The sequence below is a fragment of the Rhagoletis pomonella genome, unplaced genomic scaffold, assembly GCF_013731165.1.
Source record: "Rhagoletis pomonella isolate Grant_MI unplaced genomic scaffold, Rhpom_1.0 Rhpom_scaffold_06069, whole genome shotgun sequence".
NCBI classification, from domain to species: Eukaryota; Metazoa; Arthropoda; class Insecta; order Diptera; family Tephritidae; genus Rhagoletis; species Rhagoletis pomonella.
Window position 1 is genome coordinate 1 of NW_023464606.1, and position 10,458 is coordinate 10,458.

General features: G+C 36.4%; 1 protein-coding gene across 1 annotated transcript; it reads right to left on the reverse strand.

Moving 5' to 3' along the window:
- Nucleotides 1–5,289: 5,289 nt before the first annotated feature.
- On the reverse strand, nt 5,290–6,622 carry LOC118755359 (cell death protein rpr-like). Its single transcript, XM_036490199.1, has one exon. The coding sequence runs from the start codon at nt 6,231–6,233 to the stop codon at nt 6,039–6,041; it is 195 nt and encodes a 64-aa protein (XP_036346092.1). The 5' UTR covers nt 6,234–6,622; the 3' UTR covers nt 5,290–6,038.
- Nucleotides 6,623–10,458: the final 3,836 nt, after the last annotated feature.

The window sequence follows — 10,458 nt, forward strand, 5'->3', positions numbered from 1 at the left end:
TGTATCTTCCATACATCTGATTGTTCAGATATGGGATTTTACTGTAAAACTCCTTTATTTGAACAGCTAAAACCGATAAATTTCGTAAGATATTTTATAAATAATAATACGAAGTCTACTGAGAAAATCGTCAAAATCTATGCTGTATAAGCTTTATCTCCTATACCACTGATTGTTCAGATACCAGTTTTTGCGATATATCTTCTTTATGTAGGAAACTAAACCCAATAAATTGTGTTACCGGTTTACATACCGATCACATAGCAGTGAAAATCACTTAGATTGGTGCCATATAAAGTATATCTTCTATACCTCTGATTGTTTAGATGCGATTTTTTATATAAGTATGTAACTCCTCTATCGATGTATGCAGATGTATTCAAAAGCAGTAATCTGTCAAAGTAAAATTTGCAGGTGTTCATGAAAGGTATGAAGCCTTCGGCATAGCCGAAGACAGCGCTGCTCTTACTTGTTAAATTTCATTTTCTTAAAATTTTCATTCTACATCATTCTATCTCATTTAATGTCATTCTTTGCCATTCTTTTGTGTTTTATTGCATTTTATTCGTTTTAATTCCAATTAGCTTCCATTTGTGTAGTTCCTCTTCATTTCATTTGACTACTTTTCATTTCGTTCCGACAAGTTTTGTTTGTTACATTTCATTTTCTTCCACTTCACTTCGTTTAATTAAATATTATTTCCCTCGTTCCATTCCATATCGTTCCAAGCTTAATCATTTCACCCCATTTAATTTTTAAATAAGATGTTTCATTTAAATATTCATTTAAAGCTTCTCAGCTCCCACACATTTTCTCACCTTTTCATCCCTTTTTAAAATTTGCACTTAATCCCATGCTTATCTTAGCATTTCCATCATTTTTACGACAACGCAACACAACTATAAAAACGCTAATTTAATTAAAAGAAAATGCAATCAAAATCCGCAACCACTTTTCAAAGCCACCAAAGCCCATCGGGAGGAGTAAAAGAACTTTGCATTTACCAGCAGCACAGCCAACAACAGCAACAATGACAAAAGCCAACACGAAATGATACAAAGCAGTGAAAGTAGTAGTTAGTGACATTTTTTACGATCACCGCTGATGGCACGTAGTAACTCCGGCACGTAAGGAAGAAAAGGTTCTGCAAGGAAGTGCAAAGAAAAAATGGTAAACAGTAAAAGATAGTAAAAAGTGACAAAACAAAAATTGCTGCGTTGCAATGTGTTGCATTGCTGCACATTTATCATAATTTCACACGCTGATGGAATGTTGCCAACCATTACCGTTACACTGTTAGCTTGAGGTGGCAAAACGTCGCAAAGCAGCGAAGCGCACGCTGACAAGGCGGGTGAGCTGTTGTCTATCAGCGTACACTAAACAGTGCGTCGCCTGAGTGTCACAACATGTTGCCTGTACATTTTTTATGCTGCGCTTTTTTTCAGTTCTTCTCTATGCCAGAAAGTCCTTACGCTGCCTGCATTGTTTCCGTGAGTTATCCCTTTTTTATGAGCGGGGTGTTGCCCGTACAACTTTCTTTCGGTTGTAATAGCGCAGCATTTGGTAGGTATTTGTTTGGTTGTTTGCGCTGCGTGAAATTTAAGTGCACGCGAGAAATGTAAGCAATGCGAAAAATTGCATTTTTCTCCATTACATTTACCCCTCACTTTTATAGCTATTTTTCTGAAGCAACAATAAACAATGATAAGCCATTAAAACTATTCATAAACACACCTACTTTTCATTTGTCTTTCGCAGCAGTAAAGGGGCTTCTATGTATCTTTTGCATATTTTGTCGCGCTGAGATATTGTCAACATTGCTTATTTAGCTTTATCCTGCTGGAAGGTGCTTGAACTGTTGCTGCTGATGTTGGGAGTGTCAATGTTGGATTTTTTTTTTAATGCGAGCGCTCTGGTTCCTATCTTTGTAAGTATGCTTCTGAGGTGACACATAAAATTCGACTATTCCGTTATTAAGGCCCTGCCAGATAGAATGTCTCTTGCGCGTCGCAGTGATACCTTTGACTCACATTTCCTTTTTAGTTTTTTGTTATTTATTTTTTTTGCAGTTGTTTTTTTAATCATGTCATAGTTTTATTGGCGCACATAAAAATTACTGAAAAGGAAATGTTGGCAGGTTCCTTACTATTATTAGTTACTACTGCCGTTGTTAGGCATCCTTATTAGTGTGCTCATATCCTTTTTTATTAGTTTCTTAACTGCAACGCAACAATATGCACACGATTTCCGTTAGTTGGTATACAATTTTTATTTTTATTTTTTCTTATAGGAAGTGTCCACAGCGTATAATTTTATTGGTGAAGCAACCTCGGAATTGAATGTGGAAACTCCTCCTTCAAAATTTTTCTTTAAACATTCTGAGTATGCAGTTTTGTAGCCCATTCAATTTTATTTTAATCAAGTGCAAAATTTTAAGTAACTAGTACTTACTATTGATTTTTGGAAATTTTTTTGTTGAAGGTGTTGCGGATTTTCTCCATACAAAAAAATGTTCGAACATACTTTGCTTGGAAGAAAATGCGTGAACAAAAAATTGTCAAAGATCAACACTGACCTAACTACTTCAAACTTGCATTTTATTATACTAAAATTCCAAAAACTGTGCACTCAAAATAATTCTAAAAAATCTGATTAAACAGTTTCAAATTTTGATGAACATTTGTTAAAATTGCAGAAAAAGTAAAAAGAATTGTCTGAAAATCGGCCAAAAAGGACCGCTTCCAATGCCGATTAATCGGACTCTATGGCGAATTACGTAATTCGGAAAGTAATTGGCAAGGCGAATGACGAATGGGAGAGCAAATTACGAATAAGAGAGCGAATTACGAATCGTGGAAATGCCGTATTATGTATCAGAGAGCGAACTACGCAATTGCGGGCCGTAAGAAAGCTATATTAAATATTATTGACTAACGCTAAAAGGCGTTTACACTATTCACCTTTCACAGGCGGTTAGTTGAATCAAAAGTTTACATCATTTAACTGAACGTTTAATAGCCTATGCCGAATTTCCACTAGGCATTGAAATGACAAAAAATGTATGCCATTTAAAAATATGCCATGTGGAAATAAACGTAATGACTATTTTTTTATTGTAATGACACGATAATTTTTTAATGCCCGACTTCAAGGCACATAAATACAGGTAGAAGCCAAAATGACGTTGCTCTCATGAGAACCAAACCTTTAAACTTCAACTTGTTTTTCTTTTATCTCCTATATTTCGTTACGCTTTGAATGTCATATCGTTGTTTTTTTTTTGAATGTTCGTTAATAACAAATTTTAATTAACATTTGAATTTTTGTAGTGTTGTGCAGTTTATACTTAATGTATGTGTGCAACACCGAAGCGTTGTTTTTTATGTGGTGTTAAATATGAAGCAGATACCATTTAACGTGCCTCAATGTCCTTCGCGTAAAGAGCGTTGCGAAAGCAGCTGTGGCCCAGAGCTGCAGCGAAATGCCTTGCTGTGCGTTAAACATTTTAAAACAGCAGATTTCATAAATGCACCGGGAGGTACAGGAAAGGCACGTTTGATGCCAAGTGCTGTTCCTATGACCCTTATGCCGGAAAGTCCCTCCAACAACACTGCAACTCATAAATTAAAAACATAAAACAACATACAAATTAACAAATTTTAACTAAAGAAAAATAAATATATAGAAACTAAACTTCAAATTTACTCAAAAACGTCAACCAGCGAAATGTAATTTTTTCTTTTTCCTTACACACGCTCATTTTTATTTTTACTCTCCCGAAAACTTTGACTTTTGTAGGTTTGATGTCAATTTGGCTTCTACCTGTTTTTATTGTACCATGGCCCGACTTTGTCATTTGTCATTTTTGCCATTTAATGCCTAGTGGAAATCCAGCATTATTCATAAAAATAAAGTTGCTTTACAAAAGGTTTATAAATTGAAAAATGCATGAACACGTCAATTTATAAAGCTTCTTAAACCCACTTTATTTTTTATGAATAAGGCCATAAAAATGTATAAAAGTAGAAAAGGAGGACGAGGAGGACATTTTTGCTCAAAAGGAGGACAGAGAAGGACAATATTTTTGAGAAGGACAAATCACATTCGAGGAGGACAATCCTCCTCAAAGGAGGACGGTTGGTCAGCTTACTTCTGTCTTTCAACTATCTTACAGAAGACCTTCAACTATCTTAGAGCCAATTTACACTATTACTTTTCAGCCTGGGTGGACGTTTCGTTTTTATCGAATTAACATTTTCGTATTTTTACTTTGAGTTCGCGATTCGATCCGCTCTAAAAATGAGAACGAAAGAATTAACCGAAGAAAATTTGACGCTTAAATGTCAAAAAAAAATGCAGGAACGCCACAAAGAAAAAGCCATCGTGTAAATGGACGAAGATTTTCGACGAATTAAAAAAAAAAACGCAGGTTGAAAAGTCGTCGTGTAAATACCCTCTTAGTCAGAATAAGCGACTTTTCAATACCAATACATACTTAAAAATATATACTCGAGTACCTCTGCGATACGCGCGTACAAGCGCTTGGTGGGTATCGAGTATAATGTGCAGGTATTTACTTGTTTGCAAAACTTGGGAAAATGTAACTGAAAATATGTACATACAGAAACAACTTTCTCCACTGTATATACATAGGTCATTGAACTAAAATATTTCATCTGAGTAAGTACTTTTGGGTACAAGTGTAATCGATTATTTTCTAGTGATAGGTACTTTCTCTACAACATAATTTTAATTGAAAAAGCGAGCTCGCTACCGAATGCCTTAATCTGAAAAAGAAATTTCGAATCGGGTTTTATTCGGCCACGGATGCTGTGATTCGGGCCCAGAATTGCCCTGTTATTGTGAGGGAAAGCAAGAACCCACTTCACTAACAACATGAAAATAGTTTTCCCACTTTGGTAGGCAGAGCCCACAAAGCGACCACAATGCTGCAAAGCGCAAAGGTAATTTTTCCCTAACTCGTACATATGTACATATGTATGTAAATACGTGCTTAATGTCGATGTCCACTTATAAAAATTGAAAAATAATACAAATTTACTTCTGTTTAGCAATGATTAAGTCATTTATTTCATTTTCTTACATTACTAACACGAGTATCTTATAAAGTAATAGTGTCTTATATTTTGTATTACCTAATACATACAATTTATGATCACTTATAGCTAATGCTTATCGCAGAGATTGCTTACTTAATACAAATGTATTTTAAGTATAATCTTACAGGTTAATGCTAATTTTAGAAACCATAGAGACGTATCACAATCGCTTTGATGAGAAATAGACTAAATAAAACTACACTGCTATGGTAAGTAGAATTGAATGCAAATACATACATACATAATTAGGTATCTAATATATCAAAGGAAAAAACACAAAAAAGAAAGAACTAACAAGTTATGAACAGCCAACTTTCGTTAACCTTGAACGAAAAGTAAAAAATCTACATACAAATGAAATGTGTAAATTGAACAAAAAAATGTGTCAAATGCCTTTTTTCACACGGTTATTGACCGCGAATGGAAAAAAAAATTATCAGCTTTTGTCGCGGCCACTGCTAAATGACTAATCCATTTTTGGATGACTGTGGGTTAGCGGTATACGAAATCCGGTTCTTTTTTGGCGCGCGCGTCAACTGACGTATGTACGTACATATGCCTGTACGGGTATTTGCTTGCAGACAGGTTGACGAAGATGTTGATAACGTGTGCATTGCTGGTTGGTGCTGCGGTAATCATTTTCGGCTCAACGTTGCTGCGGTGGGGCAGCTCTTTTTGTTGTGAAATGATTTTCTTTATGGTGAAATCGTAATGAACATTGAAATGAAGTGATGAATTTTTGCACTTGTCATCATTATTACTTTTACAATTTATTTTTATCGTTTAGCGTGATTTTACAGATGAATTTCTTTCTTTCTTTGCGTATCTATAAAAGCTATCTATTGAAGTTTTTTTTTTTTGGTTTCTATTTGCTTTCGTTGTTGGTGAACTTGACTTAGATGGATTGTGGTTGTCGTTTTAGTGCAAAAATCTCGTTAGTCGGCATTTACCCAAACTCTGGCGTTCATATTGCACATACTGATGCAATAATTCCCAAAATAGTATGAATACAAATCGCCAATATGCCTGGCGGGCGCGTAAAATCTGCTGCTCCTTCATAATGCCGCGTCGCAGGACTGTAGCTTGATCGGGTATGTAGTAAGCGATGGCCATTTCGGTGAGTGGATAGTTTTAGGGTGCTGGGTTTTAGGCTTTTCAATTTTTTCACACACAATTTTTTCTTCGCTTGAACTTTGCGTTGGAATTTCTCTTCATTTATTGTTTTGTCACACAAAAGTTTTTCGTACACGTTTTTTTATAATTCGAACAGCTAGAAGAGTTTTTTCATTAATAGCGTTCTTTTTTTGTAAAAAATATTTTCTTTCACGTTTCCGCGTCTGCAAACGAATTATTATGAAATTCACGTAAAAATTTGTCCGCTACTTTCTTTCTTTCTAACTACACAGAGTGCGTCCACTCGACCGTTTTCCTTTATGGTTCAATGCAAAATGCGTGCAGAACACTGAGCGCTCACCATTTTATATGCCAGCTACTCACAGCACAGCACCCAGCAGCAATGCAGGCGTCCCGAGAGTGCGCGCGCGCGCTTCAAACACACGAAAGCGGCGACGAGTGGAAAAGAATTTCATCTGGCAGCAAACCTGAGTATATAGATACTATGTATTTTATCCAACGTCAATGCAAGACACCAAATGTATTTTTGTGATGACAGCGCGCGCCGAATTGCGCACACTTCCTCTCTTGCGCGCTCAAACGCTGCAGTTCAAGTTTACTCACGCGGCGCTCGCTGATTTCATGAAGTCACAAAAAAGAAAAGAATGTAAGCGGGAACAGAAGGCCTGTACCCACATGCATATGTACTTACATATATAATATAGTATACCAGCACGTACCTACATTCATACACACTTGCCATACAGCCGTATCTGTATCTTGTCGATATAGCAAAAACGTGCTACAGCGGTGAGCGTACGACATAAACAGCCAGCCGCCAGATACCACTGTTCTGAATCACTTTTTCCCATCGTTTGCGTACAAAACCACTTGGTTCGCGCCAGAAATGTTGTGCACGAGTTGCGCGCTCTGGGTCGAGCCCACTGTTTTTTTCCAATTTTGTTGACATCTCTCATTCGTATTCGTATCGCGTGATTTTCAAAAGGCAATGGTTTACGATTTCTTTAACTGCAGCGCACACACAAAAACATGTTTAATCATGTTGGCTGCGATGGAGGTCTTGTTGTACACCCGCGCGGCTTTGTTCCCACTCACTTAGCTCTACTGTTCTCTTTTACTTATCAGCCTGTGGTTATGGCGCTGCTTTTGTTAAGTGTATATGTATGTAGTTCATGAACATTTTCGGAGACCAATATCCGCGCAAAAAATTGTGCGACTAATCTCTAAAGAGAGTATTCCGAGATTACTCTCATCGGGTACAATTGGGCATTAATTAGTCCCAACTAGTCTCATACGGGTACTAATGGAGGTCAATTAGTCTCGACTCATCCCTTGTGGGTATAATTGGAGATCAATTAGTCTCCAACACATCTCTAACGGGTACTATTAACGATTTAATGATATGTACGCTCTTAGTCAATGAAATTTCATGTGCGGCGTTGGCACACAGAGAGAGTATTCGCCTAATAAAACTGAGCACCCCGGTTCGAATCTCAGCTGGCGAAAATTTTTATTTTTATTTTTTAAAAGTGACTAGTCGCTTTTTATACCCTTTCGGGTATAAATGTGAACAATTAGTCTCTTCATAGGACATGCCCGAACAAAAGCGATCAGTTCATTCCATATAAAGAGATCAAAAGTGGTATTAGTCGCATGCTCCTTTGCGATTGCTCCCGGAGTCATCCCGGATTAGTCCCATTTTTTGCAGGGATGTAATACATATGCACATATGTATGTGTGTATATGTTGATAGAGTTGCCGTACGAAATATGATAGCGTCATTCCCAGAAGTCCGCACAGGTGTTTGAGCTGAATGTAGGCTGAAATGAAGATTTCGCATACGGTTCAAATGAACCACTCTGTACTTCTTATCGCCACACATCAGTACCAGATTTTAGCCTTGGATCGAAAACGTGCATAAAATTATATTCTGATAAGCTTGCTGCTAGAAACTGCTTACGAAAGGACCGGTACCTTGGCGCTAATACAGGCGCTTAACTGAATTACCATTTAATCCCCTGTTGGTTTGGTATGAAAGTGCTAATCTGCCTTCCAGGAGGGGTCTGAGCTTGTACAGTGATCCGGAGAAGCACAAAACGGCCGCTCTGGTGTAGTGTTTAGCAGTGCGCGCTACCATTCCGCAGGGCCTGGCATCGAGCGCAGCTTCCGATCAACATCAAAAAATAAATATGTAAATAATAAAATTTATTTTTCTAATAGCGGTCGCCTCTCGGCAGGCAATAGAAAATCTCCGGTGTATTCTGCCATGAAAAACAGGTAAAACTGTGGGCGCCTTCCCTTATTGTGACGCACACCATCTGAAATTTTTAAAACTAAATATATAAAATCCACAGCAATTTTCAGCAGTAAAAAAGCAATAAAAATTATTTTCTTGGCATTCTTTGTGGCATTCCTTTTGCCTCTTACGCTTTTCAGAGCAAAGTTATAAATGTCAAGTAAAGCCACAAAATTTTATAGTTCAACAGCTTAAAAGATGGCTATGATTTGAGAAACTAAAATTTAATTTTTTAAATTTTTATTGTTGCATTCTAAATTCAATCTAAAATTGTTTTATAGAAGAAGAAAGAAATATATATGCGCATAAGGAATACTGTGTAAAAATCTTAAACGCAAATATTTAATTACTTTAAAAAAATATGGCTTTTAAGTTAAGGCGTGCGGTTAAACGTGTTAGATGACTGCGTAATGTGCTACCGGGCGTATACGTTACATACGCAACTACGGGTATATCAGCATGAGTGGTTATTTTTACTTTTTAACCGACTTCCAAAAAAGGAGGAGGTTATCAGTTCGTCGGAATATTTTTTTTTTTTTTATGTATGTTACCGCATAACTTTGGACCACGTCAACCGATCAGCGGATCATGAGATATATATATATATATTATATGAGAGTTGAAGTCGGTTTTTTTTGGCTAAAAATTACTGGTTACTTCTTTTAGTATATCTTTTTTAAGTTTTCATTTAAATACAGTTTCGCAATTGAATCTTGTTCTTTATATAAAACTGAAGATAATGCATTTTCTAAGATAGGTGAACCACCATTTTCGACCAAAAACACGTTTTTGTCGAAAAATTTAACAGCTCGTGAGATTTGTTCATATCCGAAATTTTTCTAAAAAACGGGCCTAAATGTTGGAAATTTTTCGAATTTCCCTAGTTTTGGTACAAAGTTTGGAATTTTGGTGTTTTTTGTAATATGAACCACATTTTTATAGAAAAATAACAAAATGTGTTCACATTTGTGAATATTAACAAAATACATTTTTTTTCTTTGGATGCATGGTTTTGGCTGTGAGCCACTGTATGCATGTACTTAGCTCTCAATAGCCATACGCTCACTTGAAGGAAGGTATGCTTAAGCTGGCATTATAGCTCTGTTTATTAAGTAAATTCTTCTGCTTTATTATTGCTGCTGCCTTCATATGAAGCGTACTCTAGATACTGTTGTTGAATTGGCAGCAACGAAGCCAGTGCGTTCAAAATTAAAATTGCCAGTAATGGTTATTGCTGGGGCTTTGTTATTACTTTTTATTTCAGAGAATGAGCGTATTATGCCATGAGTGTGAAACTTGAGAGAATATTTAGAGTACCAAATTACTGTATGGGAGAGAAGAGATAAATAAAGAAGTAAACGTGCGTGCGAAACCGAACTTTATATAATCAGCGCACGTATTAAATATAGTTTTTTCGCCTTTCTGTAAATTATATGAAAAGCTCGCGTCATCACCCGATTTCAAACTTTTCCGATAAATTGTTTAGTTAGACTTAATGAAATATTTAATTGAACGATAAACCGATTACCATCATGAACTTATGTAGTCATAAGTGGGCTGTGTCCTGCCCATTTTCCGAAATCTATAATACTAGCTTTTCATATAAGTATATTATCTTCATCTTCGAGCTTAACTCCCTAATCTGTAATTAGGAAAAGAGATTAGCCATACAAAACTCGTCCCTCGTTAGTCTGTAATTATACCTTCCATGAGCATGAAATGGTATTATAACTTTGGTCCGATGTTTGTAAGTACCAGAACAAAAAGAGATAGACCCATTAAAATGTATACTTATATGATCAGAACGTCGAGCTGAGTTGATTTAGCCATGTCCGTCTGTCCGTCTGTCCGTCTGTCTGTATGTTTGTATGCAATCTAGTCTCTCAGTTTTCGAGATATCCGGATCAA